General features: G+C 40.0%; 1 protein-coding gene across 1 annotated transcript; it reads left to right on the top strand.

Annotated features, from left to right (window-relative positions):
* Window positions 1–4,296: 4,296 nt before the first annotated feature.
* Window positions 4,297–19,746, top strand: LOC119889701 (growth arrest-specific protein 2-like). Its single transcript, XM_038700496.1, has 9 exons — window positions 4,297–4,446; window positions 8,958–9,044; window positions 9,399–9,651; window positions 10,383–10,504; window positions 11,107–11,248; window positions 12,497–12,560; window positions 12,908–13,490; window positions 13,584–13,691; window positions 18,846–19,746. The coding sequence occupies exons 3-9, from the start codon at window positions 9,429–9,431 to the stop codon at window positions 19,053–19,055; spliced, it is 1,452 nt and encodes a 483-aa protein (XP_038556424.1). The 5' UTR covers window positions 4,297–4,446; window positions 8,958–9,044; window positions 9,399–9,428; the 3' UTR covers window positions 19,056–19,746.
* The last annotated feature ends 543 nt before the right edge of the window (window positions 19,747–20,289 follow it).

Genomic DNA, 20,289 nt, shown 5'->3' with positions numbered 1-20,289 from the left:
TGGGAAATACACTTAGGTCTACTCACATTCTTGCGAGAAGAGTTTAATACGGAGATTGTTTCCACTCTAATGTCTGTTCAGTAAATGTCTACAGCCATCAGCCCACTGGTTCCTGAAGATGTGACTAATTAAAAGTGGGTTAGACACATTAAGTTTAATTTAAAAAAAGACTATATATAATAAAAACAGTTGGGCACTGTAGATTTAATGTTTCTCAAACAGGAATAAACACATTTATTCTGTATGTTTGACCAACTCAAGCTAAACTATAGTGCCCATCATAACATGGAAATATGTCACCTTGTGCAACGGTGAAGCTCACTAATGTGTTTTTAGTAGTTGTTGGACAACAATTGAGGTATTTGGCTCACAAGAACAGTTAGTACAAACACTTCATTGTTGGTTTTGGACTTTTGTGGAATTTGTTGAAAAAGTTGAAAAAAATATTATCACTTGTCCTTTAAGTTGTGCATTGTGAAAAGGACATGAATAAACCCATGTACCTGACTGTGTTGTCTGGCTTCCTTTTACAATCCAGGCTGCGTTCCAGATAATAAAGGAGCATTTATGAACTCTGTGGGTGCTTCTGAGTCATTTTAAATTGGTTTAACAGGTCTTTAAAACATAATCAGCATATTCGCTTTACCATACCTGCTTAAAGGCACATAACAGAGACAGGATGTGATTCATACTCAGTTTAGAACTCACTAATTCAGAAGCTTCTATAAAGCAACAATTCACTCAAATGGCTCATTGTGTAAATAAAGTGCAAATAAACAGGAGCGCAGCGGTGACGTGTACTGATAGAGGAAGAGGGGAGTGTCTTTGATAGACATAGTGACATGAGGGACTCGTCTCGTGGGAGAGGGCTGCAAATGAACCAGCAGCCACACCTGCGCGCCCCCTGCCCGATTGAATATTAGGGTTAGCTTGTGGCTGCCTTCACCACCTACCTGATTGATTGAGGCCCTGAAGCAGCTTTCTGCTACTATTAAAAAGAAAAAAACACCATATCTTTTGAGGAAGTGTAATTAACACCCACACCATCCTGGGAGCAGTAATCAAAAATATTAATGAGCAAGAAATACTAGAAGAGATATTAATTGTCAATACAGACAATGACCCATTTTATCTCAGTCCGATCTTGCAGTAAAATATATCTGAAAGTGTTCTGCCCTTTATTTCTACATTTTGGAATGAATGCTGCCTGTGAAACTACCTTAATGATCAATTAATCAACTTCTTTTGTTAAACAGGTAAGCAGAAACAGCCTGTTTATTGGGTATCATCGTATTATCGTAAAGAATGATTTGGCTTGCAATGTTGTCCTATTAGAGAGCACAGAGTCACTGGGTGAAGTTCAACTTCTTTACCCAGCTGAAAGAAAACTGTACCATAAGCAGTATAAATATGCATAAATCGGTAATCATCTGCTCTGCATATGCAACCAACTGTGCACTAATGGAATGATTAATTAAGATTATTACTAACAACTAGGAGGCTTGTGATGTAACAATTAGGTAATTTGCTGAAAACCACAGTATTTAAACATTTCTTAATTTGGCGCCACCCGGTGGTAACAATGACACCGTAACAGACAAAAATGCAAGCTACCACAGGGCGGCAGTAGCTCAGTCCATAAGGACTAGGCTGGAAATTGACAGGAAGGTCGCCGGTTCGAGTCCAACTCGAACCACCGATATGGAGTGTGGACTGGTAGCTGGAGAGCCTCCAGTTCATCTCATGGGCACTACCGAAGGGGCTGACCCTCAACAGCTCAGGATGCCACAAGTGGCAGCCCCCCCCTCATCTCTCCATGTGTTAAAAATTAACAACAGAGTGAAAACATTGAGTGGGATTAATAAAGTAGGATGTCAGGACTGACATCCTACTTTATTTTTGGCCGTGCTCCGTTTTCCATTGCAGATAGTACCCAGAGATAATACCCCTGGTCATCATAGCGCCACAACTGCCGCAACGTAATGTTCAATGCGACACACACACCAGCGATCCACACAGCTGTCTCTTTATTTAAGTTAAATGTTTCAACATGATTATAAAGAAAGATAAGAGGTATGAAAACCTTTCAGCTGTGTTTTCCTCTGCCATTGTTGCTGCAGTGGTCTGTGTGATGGTGGGAGCAGAGGGCTCTGTGAGCGGGCGGCTGGCCGGCCTCGCGAGCTCCTCCTACGGGTTGGTGCAGGCTTCCTCCACCGCCACTTGCGGAGCTCCTCAACTCCGAAAACTCTAAATTTTTATTCCGCCATCACTTTTCGTAAAATTGTCAATATTCGAAATCTACACAGTTGATTTTTCATCTCAAAACTTCTCAGAAGTGGATTTAGTGATGAAATTAAGTATGAAAATTGTAAAATATAAAACTTTCTGTTGCTGGCCTCTGTCTGGCGCTCGCAGTGATGACGCAGTGAATAGACGATTCTCTCTGACCAACCAGTAGTCTGCTGTGTTTTCACGTCACATTTTAGTATCGCCTCAGCTCATTTGGAACCTCGACAGAGGTGATATGAAAAAAAGTACCTGGTAGCAGGTACAGGTAAAATTTTTCCACAATGGAAAACAAATGCGAGTAGAGTTGAGGCAAGTCGAGCTGGGACCATGCAGTGGAAAAGGGGCAAAGGTGACGTTTAGCAGCCCCTTTGGAAGTCGAACCCATTTCTATCCAGCATGCTTATGTAGTCCAGCACGTCACATAGTAGCGCTGCACAGCGCCGCATAAAGTCAACGCACCTAAAGTCAATCGGCTATCTCTGATTGCTTTGTAAGCGCCTCCTGCTGGCCTTTCCATATAGCTCATGGAGGACCAGGGAGTCATTTTGGAGGGTCTGCTCTTTGCCTCAAGCATGTGTGCACATAGAGATGCTCTCCCTGCTATATGGCCTTCCAAGTAGGCATGTCGAAGGGCAGAGAGGCCCCAAAACACAGCAATACCACCTGCAAAAACAGCGTCTCAGATGAGGGAAAACAATGGCTCGAGCTCGGGATGCCTCTCGGCTTGTCTCTTTGGCTATCACGTCCCAAACACTGCAGCAGCATAGCTCCTTATAATACTAGCTTCCTGTAGCGCTCATAACTACGAGCGTTAGTCATCATCTGCTGAATGCTAACTTCGGCCCAAGTAGGTAGGGTAGGTGGTCAAAGGCGTTGGGGGTTCCTTATTGCTGCGCTCTGCCTTGGGCCTTCCATGTATGCACATGGATGGGTGGGGAGGTGCTCTCCATGCCTTATGGCTTTCCACGTAGACATGAAGAGGGGCGGTTGGTCGTTTTGGCGGTCTTTACATCTGCTTCCTGCCTTATGGCTTACCACGTAGGCACCTGGAAGGGCAGAGAGGTGTGCTCTACTTGCCTATGGATTTCCACGTATGCACGTGGAAGGGACTTTGGTTGTTTTGGTGTTTTTCTGCCTTGGGCTTTCCACATAGGCACGTGGAAGGGCAGAGAGGTTGGAAGCAACCTACGGCCCCCATGTTCCTGTATAGTAATAATAATAATAATAATAATAATCATAAATTTATTATTAGCACTACCATTACTAATATTTTACACAATATCTATAGGCAGGAGTAACAGAAATATATTTTTTAAATTGTTTGTAATTTACTTTAATTCTAAGCCCAAATTTTACCTTTCCAACCCAGACTTCAGTGAACCACCACTAAAACTGTAAAGTCAGATTATTGACAGCTGCTTTATGATATTGTATCAACTAGGCTAGTATCACCCAAATTCTTATCATGCTCCTCTTTTAATATTTTGTTGTTGTTGTTTTTACTTAATTGAACAACAACAAAAATATCAAACACAGCAGAGATTTCCAGGCAGAGTCAGACATGACAGTAACATAACAATGGAAAAAAGTATTAAACACAAACGAATAATTCAGTGTTTTGATGTAGGCTACTGCTTCGGGTTTATATGATGGACCGCTTCATTAGAACTGAGTTGCAATGGAATCTAAATGTACTTCCGGTTAGCTGTCCACATCAGCATTTACCGAAAAAACACAAATAAACTTTAACTTGGGCCATATTGGAATGGTTTTCCGTACTCATAGTTTGTTTATAAAATGTCGATAAAGTTTGTAAAACTTAAACTAAAATGTTGTTCTGTTCTTAATAGTCTATGGGGCAAATAAAACAAACCGCTGTGATTATTATTATTTTTTCAATCATGTTCTCAGGAGCATACCTTGTAAATTGACACCACAAACTTGCAGGCGTGTGCAGGAGAGTTTGTTGACGGCAGCCCCCCCTTGTTACACTGTTGTTTACGTGTGGAGAACCTGAGGGCGATGAACATCTGGTTATAAGTGATGTGTGTGCCTGTGTGAGAAGAAAAATACGGGCGAGAAGAGACTGTGGAAACCTATGAAAAAAGGATAGGCTACCTCTAGAAGAATCCCGCCGTAGGTAACTGATTGCGTTTCGTAAGTATATTTTGCATGATAAAATTAATTTTTCCATGAGTTAGGAATGTAGGTAATAATTGTCGTTGCTGTTGTTGGTTAGAACACGTTGTAAACGTGCCTCATTCATATTGATTATTTCACTGTTTCTACAAGTTTTTCAATTATGTTGATACTGCTTGAAAGCAGACCACTGACTTTACGTTTTGGTTATGTAAAATGTCATCTATTTTGTTCATGACAGGGATAACACAACAGCTAAATGATTTTTTAGAATTATCAAAAACGTTTTAGCAGTCATCGATGTGTGTTTTTCCATTATTTAACGCCACAACCATACAATTTAAATAACTCTGAATATGTTTTGTCTTCTTTCTTTTTTTGCATATGAAAAATATTCTATAGCCTGATATAACAGAACTAATGTAAGTCTATAAACAAAACAAAACAACAAACGTTGGTAATTTTTGTGTTTGAATGTGAGTTTTGAAAATGACATAAGCCACAATCACATAAGCACTCAGTAGACTATGTCAGTGCAGGAATGAATCCTCCAACATCTTTGTGGTGTCTGACCACAGGTAGCAAAAACTTTAGTCAGAACTCAATGAACAGACTGTTCTGAGATTATTATTGTTTATTTGATTTACCTCACACTAAAACAATCAATGGAAGAATATTTTTTTTAAATCTTGGTGCCAAAATGGTATTTTATTGTGTGTCACTGCAGCTGGAGGACAGTAAAGTCTTCACTGTTAGGGGTGTGTAAACAGCAGCAAGCGACAGACCTTTCCATCCTGTGTTGATATGAGGTTTATTTAGTCTAGAAGCAGCTGAAGGAAAGGTATGGGGTAAGAGCACAACTATAGCTGAAAGTTATACCTCAAATATGCAGTTGTATCCATTTATTTTCGGTCATTCATTCACTAGTTTTACATTACCTCTGTCAAGCTGTTACAATCCTACAACTGACTCCTAAAAAGCTGATGGAGAAAGCTACTGCTGACAGCAGTGCTGTTGCACATCCACTTGAAGTTATTAATCTTGATATTTTATGAATAGTTTCTGTCAAAAGTTGAAACAGAGAGTGGCTGCGGAACAGGCTTTGAAGGCAAAAGTAGAATGGAGACGCCTGCAGGTTACACAGTAAGAGCAAACTCAGAGCAAATACTGAAATTCATGAAACACATGTTTCTGACTGAAGAGATGATTCTTTCAGTGACAGATTTGCTGCTTCAACTTTTTTTCCAAAGTAAATATGAGGGCTGTCATGTCAAGAAACAGGATTTTGTTAACCAGTTGTGAAGTTATTTTGCTATCAGAAAGACGCTTTTGTTTAATTCTCTGGAGACAACAGTGTTAGAGCAGTGCTGAAGGCCACATGCAACCAAATTCTGAATCACCATGTCTCACTCTGTCTATCTTACATACATACAGTATTTTCAGGTATTTAAGCCAGTGCTATGGCAACTCAAGCTAGCCGTCGTTTTTCAGGTAGGCTGATGTGTAATTGTAGTTGTTTCCCTGCTAACAGCTGGTTACACTGAACATTTTGGAAGCATTAAAAGTTGTGCAAAGTAAATGAGGTGGGATAGACACATGCATGGGCCTGTGTGTGTATGTGGTATGTTTACAGACATGGACCTTCAGCTCTGCTGCAGTATAAAGGCCGCTAGTGTCTGAGAGAAAGGCCAGTAGGTGACCTTTGCCTTCCCTTCCCAGCAGAGCCATCCTGTAGCGGAGGTGTGAATATTGCACCTGGATGTTTTGCTAGAGACAGAGGCTCTCATGCCCTTCTGGTCAACCTGTAAACCAGCCTCAAACTTGGCATGCCGCCCCCTCCTCATATACCATGTCTCTGTCTTGCGTCTGCAAGATGTGTTTACAAAAGACCATTTTCACTACATCCAGTCAGAATTGTATGTCTACAATATGCTCACATTTATCTCCCTGAGCCTGAGCTCATGACAGTTCATTTATAGACATGTTCATCTTTGCATACACTTCACTGCCTACATCAACTACCTCTGTAATCATGTGCGAGGGTTTTGTCTTCATGTTTTTGCTAATGTAAGGCAATTTCATGAGAAACTGTCCTTGAACTTGTGATCTGCAACACTGAATGACAGGTAATGCAAGAAGGCGGTATATAACTATAAATGAGCTAAAAAAGCCAGCTGTTATGCTCCCTGTCTGGGTCCCAAACATCTGCCCTCCAGATGTGCTTTTACTTGACTATTCTACCGAACATCTTTGTTAGAGATAAAATTTTTGTTAGCCATGCTAGAGGCAGGGTTCTGGGGATGGAAAAGTTGCTCCGTCTCTAAATCGGTTGGTCTGTCATTCCGCCACTGAAAACTTTCGGATTGGATTACAATTACATTTTGTGCAGACATTCATGTTACACTCAGGAGGGATGGTAATAACTTTGATGAGCCCTTCACTTTCATCATCGGGTAAAAATGTTTTTAATTTGTCCAATGGGCCTACTTTGATTTATGACCAAATACCTGCAAAACTAATAATACTCATCACGCTCAGATGTGCATCGTATTTAATTGGTAAAATTTAGCATGCTTGCATGCAAAAGTAAAAATATGGTAAAGATGGTAAACAATCTTGCTTAACATCAGCATGTTGGCATTGTTGCTCACATTAGCATTTAGCTCAAAGCACAGTACAGCCTTACAGAGCTGTTATCACAGCTGTAGACTCTTAGGCTGCGTTCACGAAAAAATCTCTCTCATTCATTTGCATGAGGATAGCAACACAGAGGCCTCCGTCAACACAACGCAATGTTGTAAAAAATAGTGCTATAGTTTTATAAAACTCTGTGCAGTGTTTTGGCATCGGAGAAGCTTTAAAATTTACAGATCTGTTACTCAAAATGGATATCCCGGATTGCATTTCAGTGTCTCAGCAATACCTTCAACAACATGCCCTCACCAGCGCAGCTCTGTAGTTGCTTTGCTATACAATTAAACTTTGAAGTTAGTCATGTGGCACGGACTGAGCCTCTGTCTCTTCTGTATATTACCCAGCAGACCCAGTGACCCTCTGCATGTGTTGTTGTCTTAATTCCAGCTGATTAGCAGCGAGGATTACTGGCAGTCAGAGCATGTCTCTGCATGGGGCTGAGCTTTATGATGGAGGCTGCTCTGGGAACAGGACAAATGAGCCATGCAGCGGCACCAGGACATCTTATTAAACCAGCAGTCAGTTTAATCCCTTTGATTGATGATTGTGTGTATTATTTGGGTTGTGAGTGTAAAGCCTATACATGGAAGCCATTGTATAACATTAGTTTCAACCTGTAATGTTGTTTTTATACATGTGCATGACAGCTCTGTTACTCTTCAAAACCATTATGTTTTAATTATTTATTGCTTTCTTAAAGGATAAAGTCGCAATTTTTTGGGGGGATTATGGTACGTCACAATTCAGCAAGGCAACATGTCTGAAACAGAAAGAGGGAATTTTGCGCTAAAATTAATGTGACTTTAGAAAATACCCACTTGAAAACTCAGACTTTTATTTTTGCATGAAAAACAAACTTTTTGCATTTTGCCATCCTCTCTTGGAGGAAGGCATCACTTAAAGACAGTATGAACAGGAGGAATTATTACAGCAACTATAACTTTTTAACAAATGTGTTCCTATTCTTTAAGTAAAAGTGTTTTTTTTTACATTTGACATTTACATTACATTTTTACAGTATCAGAATAGTTACGAAAAATCAAGAATATTTAAAAAAGGTCTTTCATTACAGTGCATTGAGATTTAAAATATTACATTTTAGTTGTATTGTTATTTTAGTCCAATTAAATTTTTTACTTATTAGATTTCCCCCTGCTCCCGCTTGTACTAGCTGCTAGTGGTAGAGAGCACCCTGTGGTATACACATCAATAACACTTGTATGTTGTTTCACTTGTCATTTCGGTAACACTTTCTATGAAGGTCATCGCTATAATGACTTATGCATATATTTATAACACGATATAATGCGTCCATAGAACATTATATAATTTAAAGTTATATAGCATGTATTTGTTGGCTTGTAATAAGGTCTTATAATTAGTTCATATGGTATTATGTCCACCTGTAATATATTATACAGGGATAGATATTTTAACACTTTACTTAAAGCAAACAAAGACATGCTATATAACTTTAAACATTACTATAAGCTATTATCACTAATTGTAAATGGTGACTAAAGTGTATCCATAACGAGGCAGAGTCGGTGGTTATAATGTGTTATGGAACATGGTTGGAGATTCTTGCCGCACATTGATATAAACTGGTATTAATATTAGTTATAAAACATTAAATCAAAAGGTCATAATACGTTATGAGCTTCGCTATAGCGCCTAATGCATGTTTGTAAGTGATTATAACAACTGTTATAATGTCTTATGGACGCATTATATCGTGTTATAAATATATGCATAAGTCATTATAGTGATGACCTTCATAGAAAGTGTTACCGTTATTTCTAATCTTATGTGTCTTACTGTTGTATTTTGCAAAGGTATAGTGAAAGACAACCTGCCATACTGTCCCAATCATTGCAGAAGTTTGGTAGGTTCACCAGAGGACACCATTAGGAAACATATAGGTGGGTCAAGTTCAATTCTTGATTTGGTGCTTTAATTTAAAACTCAAATTGTGACAAAAACATCTGTAAATTAAACAATGAAGACAATGCTCATGAAAAATGTTTGAATGAAGCATGGTTGATATACCATATTCAAACAGGTTTTATAAGAGAAAAGACTTCAAGGATGAAGACTAACTAGCTGGTTTGGAAAATGTACATGAAGTGGTGCATTACCACTTCCCTGAGCATTTTTAAGTGCCCATCCAGGACAATCTCCCAGGGACAGTCCCGAATGAGGTTAAGAGTAATGTAAAATGTCAAAACGAAAATCTAACAACAGTACAAGAAAACATTTCTTATTTTGTCCACCAGGGTCAGTCAAAGACCGATCAGATCTTAAGCATGGACAGTGAAGTGGGAGCGATGAACATCAGCCTTGACAGTCCTCTGAGCCCGAGGCATCTGACCGGGTTGGGGATGAACTGTCTTATTGGCCCAAAGTACAGACACTCTGGGCCGGGCTTGGCCAGTCCTCAGGTGTACAACCAGTGGCTGCCTTACCGCCATGACGCCAGCCTGCTGCCCATGAAAGAAGACCTTGCCTTCTGGCTCAACACCCTCATGGGTGAGACAGTTTTCCTCAATTGATCCTCATGCCAAACTCATGTTAACTACACTGTCTGGAACTCAACTAGAGTAAAACGAGTGCCAGTTCAAGACGTTACTTGATTGTAAAAGTCTGTAAAACTAAACCCACAGATGTTTTGAATTAGTTACATTAAAATACAGAAACTCTTCACAGTTTCAGTTTGGAACTGGGGCTTTTATTTTGAAAAATAGGTGAAAGCGCTGCAGTCATATTAAACACAGAGGCAGATTAACCTACTTATTATCCCAAATCCTTGAAATGCCTCTCCACGAGGGGAATTGTGGCTGGGAAAGGGATGTTTCTTCCCACTTTACTGCATTGTAAGGGAAAACATAAAGGCTCTACACATGCCACAACCTGTTGGAGGGTGTCTGGAAAGTGACAATTCTCCAACAGGATGAGTTTCTGACTGATTAAATGTTTTTGAATGTGTTAGGATAGTTTTGTCTCAGTGTAAGACACATAACTTTTTGATGCATTTGAACTGAAAAATTTATTTCAATATTTGTATTGTTTAAATGGTCTGGTCTTTTTTTTGATTTTGTAAAGTACTTTGAGCTGCATTTAATCTATTAAATGTGTAATATAAATAATATACTATAATAACATTAATATAAAATAATTATCTGTGAAAGTTGAGGAAAATGTTGAGCCTCATTTAGTAACTATGACTTACTGCACATAATTCATTTTTTGTGGATCCTCAGGTGTGGACCTCACAGCAGACAGTCTGATGGAGAGGTTGGATAACGGCGTCCTGCTCTGTCAACTTGCACAGCTGCTCCAGGAGAAAATGATCCACAACACCATGTACACCAACAACAGCAAGGTACTGTAGCAACACAAAGTTATACAGGCATTCACACACACAAACATGCACAAAACACACAAAACCACATCCACACTGCAGTATAGGTGCTTGAAAGTTTGCTTGAACGTTTCTTACAGGAAATGTTTAAGTCTGAAGATGTCACATACAAAGCCCACAAAGTCTTAAACCAGCAAAACCAGATCACGTCTGAGGTTGGTGAAGTCAAAATCTGGTGGTGCATTCAGTCACTGGCCATGTCTGCTCATGTTTACTATTACAAAGCCAGCCTCACCTTGCACAAGATGATGTTCCTGATTTGTCCTCCATACACACAAACCATTTGGTACAAGGGGTGAGCCTCCTCTGTCTCCTCAACCTCACTGTATTCATATTTAAACATGCTGTATATGGCATGTGTATTGTTTATCATTATCATTATCATTAATACTCTTAAAACCTGACTAACATGTGAACCAATATTAATCCATATTTGTGTTATTGCAGAGAATATATTTCCACCATGTACTCACAACCTCTGTGTGCCTGTGTGTCTGTGCAAATATGTTTGTATATATGTGTGTGTGTGTGTGTGTGTGTGTGTGTGTTGAAAACAATCACAGCCCTTCATGAAAAGAGTGATCCACTGGCGAGCTGATGCAACTTCTGGATCATTTTTCGCCCGAGACAATACTGCAAACTTCCTCTACTGGTGCCGAAAGATTGGCGTTGATGAGGCTTACCTTTTTGAGTCAGAGGATTTGGGTGAGTTAAGACCGGAGATTGCGCCCTTACATTATGGAGTCAAGGAGCGTACATTGCTGCTAAATTATATTATTTCTGTTGTGATACTTTCTGATTAATTGGTATTATTGGTGTCTTACTAAAGTACTCTATTGTAAAAGAAATGAGTATTTTAGTGCAGGGAAATTTAATTTGGTTATGGGATAGGATTATTTTAAGGCTGGTGTTTAAAAAAAACAAAAAAAACCATTTTTGTTAATTGTTTGTTGCACAACTCAAAACACATTAGAATAAACCAGTCCGAAGCAAAAAGAAATGCAGAAAATGAAGATACCAAGATGAGTCACGATGATCATGCTGAATGTGACTGACTCAATATGATTATACATTTGTATGCTTTCAGTTTTATTTCCCACTTACACCTCCTGTATGTGTGATGCTCTGTGTGCCCGAGGAGAAGACAACTTGCAGTCAACATGCTAACATGATTCTGTCTCATTAATCATACTCTCTTCTCTATGCACTTCTTACTCGGGCATGTCTACGCAAGGCGGCAGATGCGTGAGAATGATAATGTGCAGGTTAATCCCCCCCCCCCCCCCCCCTCCCTGCAGGCAGACTAACCCACTTCACTTGACTAATTGAGTGACAGGGAGACTTACTGTACTTTGACAAGTTTCAGTTCACTGCCTCGGTGACGTGTAGGCACAGATGATTATTTTTTTTCTTTTCTCTCATCTCTTTTTCTTGCTGCAGCCATGTAATGGTGGATCTCAATTACAGGTGAATGAAAATAAAATCATTATTGATGCAACAGTCTTTCTGCTTTTTTGCTGTTTGTGTTTGTTTCAATCAGGAATGTTGTGGACTTTTAGAGATTGTGCGCCACACTAATTGGACATACTTTAAATCATGCTCAACCAATTGTCAGCTTAACAAATTAACTAACAAGGACCTTTTCTGGTCCAAATTGGGTTTTTAATGTGTAGACACTGGTCTAGAGGCAGGAGCGGTTGACTTGTTGATGGAGCTTTCATGCCCTCATGCCCTCAGCTGCACATCCAGAGCCCACAGAAATTCCTGCTCAGCTTCAAAGGTAGAGATGCACAATGGAGGCAGAGTACCTCCTGAAATGTGCCTTCTCTGTTCAGACTGCAGGTCCTGTTTTCTTTTGACACAGAGAGAGGTTTATCTCCGGAAACATCTTTCCTTTCAAATGACTGACTTTTTTCTCCACCCTCTCTGTTTATACTTTATTCATGTGCAAAGTCCTCCATAAACAACCGTGGGAGGTGTGCCTGTGCCTGATGGAGCTGGGACGGATTGCAGCCAGGTAACTAGAAAAACTGCCCCACCCACGTGATACAGCTCTTGTTAGTTCATCGCAATTGAATCACAGTGAGAAGAAAACTAATAGCTAACTATTTCAACTATTTATACATTACTTTCAAGTAACTATTTGAAGTATTTATTTATACATTTAGGTAACTGTTTCAATTTCTCTGCTTACTTGCTAACTTGATGAATGAGTTTTTCTAATTTCTGTTTTTTCAAATCAGTTGAGCTTCTCCACAGTCCTTCTGGGGTCCAGTGGTTGGGAATCACCATTCTCCACTGTGTGATGTAGCGCTGATGTATCGTCTTGATTGCTGCTATATTTTTATTAAACCTCTCTGTCAGGTATGGAGTGGAGCCTCCGGGGCTGGTGAAGTTGGAGAAAGAGATAGAGAGGGAGGAGGCGGGGTGCTTATCTCCACCATCCCGTCTGTACTTCTCCTTTTTTACTCCTACATCATTGTTTTCACCTTCACAATCATCCCTGCCCCCAGCCCCCTCTCCTTCCCCTCCTCCTCATCCTCCACCTGCGCCCCTCACTCCAAGCACAAACTGTCTGTCTGAAACCCTCGCTCCCTCCCTCATCTCTGATCTTCCATCAGCCACAACAAACCCAGTACCTACATGTTCATCCCCTCCTCAGTCCTACCGCTCAGCCTTTAACCCTTGTACAACCACAGCATCAACACAAACACCTTTGTTCTCTTCATCCTGCACCACTAACACATCTGCTTCCACTTCGCTGTCAGCACCCTCACCAGGCCAAACCCTGGTTTCCACTGCCAAAGTCTCCTCCACCACAATAAACAACCACACTCCCACAGCTACATCTCCCATCACCTTACCACCCGCAGCCCTGACTCCTCGTTCCTCTTGCAAATCCACAAGCCGGAGGAGCACAGGCACTAACAACATTTTGGATGATATTGTATGTATATATTTTATTTGAGTTTACAGATGATAAAGGTGTATACTGTATGTTTATACTTGATTTGCACTCTCTCTGTCTAACCTTTTCCAGGTGAGAAAGATTATCGAAAATCCCCCCTGCAGCTGTCCTACCAGGTTCCTTGTTGAGAAGCAACCTAAAGGCGGCTACCGTGTTGGGGAAAAAGTTCTGTACATACGAGTATGTACGCTCATGTTAACCCTTTCACCTAGGAGTGATGTTTACTAAATTGCAGGAAATACATTTTGACAGACAGAGTATGCCACTCCATCACATTTCATTCAACATAAATAAGAAAATCTTGTTAATGAACGTACTGTGTCTGCCAAGTCACAAAATATATGACGTATTTCATTCATTTGTTTCATTCGTAGTAACTAAAGCATGATTGAACTTTCTTATGATTATGTTTAGGCACTCGCAGCACTTGGATAAAGTTGGGAAATTGGGATAGTCTTACTTAAATATTGAAAAAGTCCAGACTTGAGGCACAAGACAGGACGTCTAACATTTACCAGAAGCACAATCCTTCTCTTACCTTAACCAAAATATATGTAAATTATATCTGCGAGCAGTGTTAGACGGACCTCACACCCTGACACGTGTCGGGGCATCACACCGCAGATGCCACAGCGCTGCCAATGTGGCTCTGAATTAGCTGCACGAAGGACTTTAATGTCCTTCCTCATACACGAAGGACTTTAACTTCCTTCCTCATACATTATGTCCCAGTGTGTCAAAGGTGGAACACATTGTGAATATTTCATCTAAACCATGTGATGAGTGTCACACAGAGCTTACTTTCTGTTGCCAGTAGGTGGCACTATGACTATTACTGATCACAGGCATGTAGATGTCTTCAGGGCGGGACTCTTGTGAAACATGTAAAGTTTGGTACAGATGTGAGCATGTACACTGAAGTTATACCAACTTCCTGTTTCATGGCGAATCATCAATTTTCGCACCACGCCACAGACACACTCTTCGAAGAAAACTCACAGACAGCACAACTTTTTATTGTTAAATTCTTTAGCTTGCATAGTAAAAGTTTATCTGATTAATTCTCCGTAAATCGGCCAAAAAAATTTACAAATGTATTTTCTAGAAGACATGGTTGGTTCACTCCCACCTACCCCAATAGTTGGATTATAATACTGCTGTTGTTGTTGTTATTAAGGTAGTGAAATAAATTAAATTAAAGCTACAGTTATGTAAAATTAGATACAGGATTGTGAAATGTCATGTGTAGAATTATAACTTGATAGTTTGATACCATAACTTGTAAATTATAAACCGAACCCAAAGAAGATGCGTCATAGATGCTACAACACATAACAAGATGTGAGGTGCGAAGGCCTTCAGGTCATTAATCAGCAGCTGAGTCAGAAACAAGTGCAGTGTGTGATTTGCAATCATTTGGGATGGAGACGTAGGTGCCTTTCACCCTCCTGGAGTCGTGCACCACCCTTGTGTGTCTGTACCATACAAAGGCTCGAGGAATGGCCTTCTGGGAGGCAGGGTTGCTTGGCAACCAACAGTCAGGATAAGACTGGGCTGACAATGATTTTATTCAGTACATAGACCCTCAGCAAATAGTTCAAACCTGAAGGAAAAACAAACATGTCTCTTTCAGCGTGATTTTGCGAAGATGACTGCGTGTGTGGTTCAGATGGCAGCCCACTCGGGAGTCCAAATCCACCAATGTGTGAAGGGCTTTGAATATAAGAAGAAGGTTTCACTTGACAATCTATATACATACAACAATCCATCCATACAAAGGGGAAAGCTTCATTTCTAGTGCACACTGTATAGAGTTTATTCTAATGTGTTATCCACATTAGAATTATCCATAAATCCACATAAATGAAATTTACATGCTGTAAATTTAAAAAAAGTATTCTTTTCGAAACCAATATCAATGGGAATATTTTAACAATTAAATGCCTGTGTGATTCATCAGACATGTTCTCACAGAGTACATCTTCACACAGTCACATAAAGGTGGATCACAGCTTGGTGACTAATTGGTCACAAGTTGAAAGCCATTTAATGCTTTGTTAATTGTATTGACTGAACATTCTCTAAACTGGTGATCAATGCTGTCAGCGTCAGTTTTCTGACAATAGAGTTAAAGCTACAGTTTGACTGGCAACATATTTTTACTGCCCATTTAGAAAACAATGCAACCCTTCAAGTCACAGACCACCTGTTGTCTCCACAGCAGACCTGTCAATAACGTGGGTGCACATGTTTGAACACCACATCAAAGAAAGGCAAGGAAGATGTGATAACAAAAGAGCGGCTGTGGCTCAGGAGGTAGAGTGGGTTGGCCGTTAGTCGGAAGGTCTGCGGTTCAATCCCTGGCTCCCCCTGGTTGCATGTTGAAGTGTCCTTGGGCAAGATACTGAACCCTGATTTTGTTAGGACAATGCAACCAAGAAAAGAGAAAAATCCCCTTTTATTTATCTTATATTTTGAATTATTTGTTTTTCTACACTTTTTGCACTGACTGTCTCTACACAGCCTTGCAGATACAATGTTTCACCATAACTCTGTGTGCTTGTGTCAGTTTCAAGCTATAATTACTAGTTTGTAGACACTCCTTGCATGGCTCCCTTCCCTTTTCTACGTGCCGCTGACAAGCAACCACACCTCAGCAGCAGCCCATCGACCATGACTCCATCCATTACCTTGAAGCTTACAGCTGACCACATGTGTGCGGGGAAACATGCCAGAATCCTCAATTACCATATACCATGATAACCCCTTTGCAGCTCCTAGGAGAGCGTGCTATTCAGTGTGTACACCCCTTTTAAAGAGCAGATACTATTGATTACCTAGACAAAGTCATTAGTGAGGGGTCTAATCAGACAGCTTGTTAATGAGCGGCTGAGCATGACCGCCCCTCCTCACATGTAACCCCCCCCCCACCCCCCATTCCCTCTAGAGGCTATTCAGTCACGCTGGCTCTGGAGTGCTCCGCCATTCTTTGTTGTTAAAAAAGAGGAAGGCTTTTCTTTCTTCTCTGCGCCCAATTAGGCTCTCCTTCAGCTTTGTGGCAGGGACACTGTCTGACTGTATCAATGGAAGGAAAGACATTCAAACCCCTCACAATATCATGCCACATCAATTCTTTGTTTATGATGCTATCCTACATAAGAGATAAACCTTAAAAGTAAAATGAAAAAGTCTTGTTTTGAAGAGCAAAATCTGGACAAAAATGAGGATGATGAAATAGTTAATTTCGGCTTCAGCTCAGTATTTCGGCAGACAACCTCTTCATCAACCTCCTTTCTCAACTGTCCTTGAGCAAGACATTGACTCCATAAAGCTCCAGGGCCTTTGTTCTGTCGGTGACCCTGACCTTTGACCATTGATGCAGGGCTGATATTAGTCTTAAAAGTTTTAAAGTTATTATACATTCATGGACCAACATGCCAATGTTGCCATCCCTAGGTTAATAAAACTAGCACGGTTAAAAGTTTTCTCCTCATCCTTTGAAAGAAGTCAAGGGAGTTTTATTTATATAGAACCAAAACCTTTAAACCTGTACAACATGCGACATCCTCTATCCTTAGACCCTCACTGAGATCAAGACATCTTTTGCAAGACATACCTGACTATAACATAGAAATAGAAATCAAATAAAAAATAAATAAAAAGAAATCGAACAACAATAAGACACACATGTGCCTTCATCAGCTCATATACTGTAATACCATTTGTTTTACTGTAAATTTTACAAGAGCCGACGTGGCTAAAGCCTGCCTCCTACTGGCAGCAGTTTTTCCCTGAGTACACTCATGCATCATTCAGCAGGAAAGGAGAGAGGGAATCAATGGAGCTGCCTGGGAGGACACAGGGGAATCCAGACGATAGTTTATGGGCTGCAGACGTAGCACACTTTGTACGGAGACCTGAAGGGGGGAGGGGGTAGTTGTAGTGACAGAAATAAAAGAGTCGGCCTGACAAAGAGGGCTTGTATTGAATATTACAGTATAGAAAGATGCTGACACTGGTTTAGAGTAGTTCTGATGTCTAATATAAGTACAATTTAGCTTTTAGAAAAATAAAATGTATCAAAAGACATTATGTCAGTTCATATTGTGACTTTATTTAATCAGGTAACAGAAACCTGAGTACAAGAAGTCTTTATAGTCAAACAACCACACAACCAGAATAAAAGAAACAACACCCACAAAGGCAGATAACAACAATCAAGTGACATGTAGGATTAATTAAAATTATGTAAGTAATAAAAAACATCAGATAAAAAGCTTTAAAAATAGAAAAGGCAAATTAATTTAAACAATACAGATATTACAACAGAGGGGATTAGTAGCTTGTATTAAAAAGGGAAAAAATGGGAGTAGATGCTGACTGGAAATCAACTTTGGAAAATGCATTTTTGAGAATGAAGTCAAGTCAGAATTACATTCCCTCCATGTCAGACAGGAAAGTGGTTTATTCAGCATGTCAGACTTGACCCCTGTCAACCAAAACAATTTAATCTGCAGGATGACAGCTGAGATGGACCAAGTCTGGGGTTTCCTAGCTGCCTGTGTCGTCTGGCTGCACGTGTGTCTGTTCTTGTACCATTGATTTTTCATCCCGTACACGTGACACACACCTCCCCGCACAAGACGAGTAGATCTGCTTGTATTATCACATTCTTAATGGCTCCATAATGAAGGGTTTATTGGCGATAAGGCAAGAGGGGGTGGGCCGGTGCTGACAGGACAACGGATGGATTTCCAAGGCCTCCTGGGAATGTTAATGTCTACTGGGAGTTGAGGGTCTATGCTGAACTCATCTCAGTTTTGTCCCCCAGGCTTTATATGGCTGTAGTTGCCATGGTAGCAGCTGCTTTTCAGCTATAAGGATGGCTGTCTGTGAAGGATGTGTTGATTCAGACCACTCTGACAGTAGTCATTTTATTTAAAATACTGTTTATTATGTGGTTTGTGTTGCAGATCCGTGTGGGTGCGCCTTTGTGCGTCACTGTGCGCATGTGCGTATCCATGTTCATATGTGGATTAATCCTGCAGTGTGCTCAGCTGGTGCCATGAGGTGTTGTTTCATTTGGTTTAATGAGATTTTGACAAAGCAATGCAAGGGCTCATTTGCCTTTCATAGCCAGAGCAACACATGTGCAAGAAGCTTGTAAATATTACATTGGTGTGTGTGTGTGTGTGTGTGTGTGGAGGGGGTTGCTGCTTTTTATATAATCGAGAATTCATAAACATCATGGCAATATATCAGCCAGGACATATTTGCACACTTTATTTCCCAGCATTCCCTCTTTGATTGTACTGTCTCGTGTTACCTTTGCAGATGCTGAATGAGCGTCATGTGATGGTGCGCGTAGGCGGAGGCTGGGAAACCTTTATAAGTTACCTGCAAAAACACGACCCCTGCAGAGGAGGAGGCCCGGTCAATAGATCTGAGGTCAGGTTCTGTAGGGACAAAGTGAAGCCACCCAGTTTGAACATCTCACCTGACAGCTACATGGTGGTTGGTGCCCATTATTGTGGCAAGAAGTAGACTTCAAACTCCTTTCTGCTGCTTCTGGCTCTGGGAAGCAGCGGAGAACATTTCACTTTAATCAGACCAAAATGTACAAAGCTAATGATTTAACATATAGTTCAAATCCTTTACCTCAATTTCAAAAGGAAATCCATCTCTCTAAAGGTTTTCTTACCTTATTGTTATCTATATGAATTATCAAACCTACTAGACAATTTGGAGTAATTGGCAACAAATTAATAAATCGAAAGATCGGCTCAGTCACTTATTTTTATTTGATAATAAACTTGATACCTTTAGCTTTTGGACTGTTGGTTGAATAAAACAAGCAATCTGAATAAATAACACTGGGCTGCGAGAAAGTATAACAGGAACTTATCACTATTTTAAAATAATAATAATAATAATAATCGTTAGTTGCAGCACTAGTTGTTATGTACTACTTTCATTTAATCATCAGCATCAAATATCCTTTCAGGCAAGATTTTGTTTAGTACTGTATGCAATAATCTTACTGGAGTTAAGTTATATTTGTTCTGTTTACTTAGGAAACATGCAGCTTTGTGTGTCATAATAATGTAGGTTGAATTTGTGTGTTTGAGCTTTTGTATTTTGTATTTGGAAGTTCCAGCAGCAGTTTATATAGTAGTCTTAAACATGACAGTATGGAATAATTGTTCTGTATTTTACTGGACAAAACCTGTTTTGCTTTCTGTATAAAATAAACTTGTTTCAAAAAAGTGATGCTGTTTTTAAGATAGAAAAGAGAGAAAATCTTTTTGTTTTCATAGTATATATCCATCCATCCATCCATCCATCCATCCATTCTCAACTGCTTATCCTGCATACAGGGTTGCGGGGATAGTATATATCATAATTTATAATTTATATATATTCTGCCATACACGATGAATGCAAAAAACACTTTTATATTTCTAGTTTCTTATTTACTTTTAAATTATAGGCCTGTTACAGAAATTTCATCACCTTAGCCTTAAAAAGGAAAAGACACAAACCATCAAGTCCTCCCTCTAGATGGCACCATGTCCTAAGTGACAAAAGGCCAAGTCTTGCCTCCATGCTTATTTGGAGGAGGATGCTGTCACTGCCGTTATAATTGTGTCTCACCTCTTGTGGACATTCATCTCTTAGTTGTTGAATGTTAGTTAATCTGTTTTTAGTTTTAACTTCATACCTCGTGCCCACAGATACAATCAGACAATACACATCGCTGTCACACCTACATTTTTCA

This window comes from Micropterus salmoides, unplaced genomic scaffold (assembly GCF_014851395.1).
Source record: "Micropterus salmoides isolate LMB-PRFRI ecotype aquatic unplaced genomic scaffold, ASM1485139v1 Ms_hic_scaffold_6, whole genome shotgun sequence".
NCBI lineage: Eukaryota > Metazoa > Chordata > Actinopteri > Centrarchiformes > Centrarchidae > Micropterus > Micropterus salmoides.
The sequence above is the reverse complement of the archived record's forward strand: the minus strand, read 5'-3'. Positions and strand labels throughout refer to the sequence as shown.

Bases quoted from the DNA above. Each gene is read 5' to 3' on its own strand.
- LOC119889701 (XM_038700496.1), top strand. From the start codon at position 9,429: ATGGACAGTGAAGTGGGAGCGATGAACATCAGCCTTGACAGTCCTCTG. The intron at 11,249-12,496 runs GTGAGTTAAGAC...TCATGTGCAAAG, and splicing joins TTTTGAGTCAGAGGATTTGG to TCCTCCATAAACAACCGTGG. The intron at 13,491-13,583 runs GTATGTATATAT...AACCTTTTCCAG, and splicing joins ACAACATTTTGGATGATATT to GTGAGAAAGATTATCGAAAA.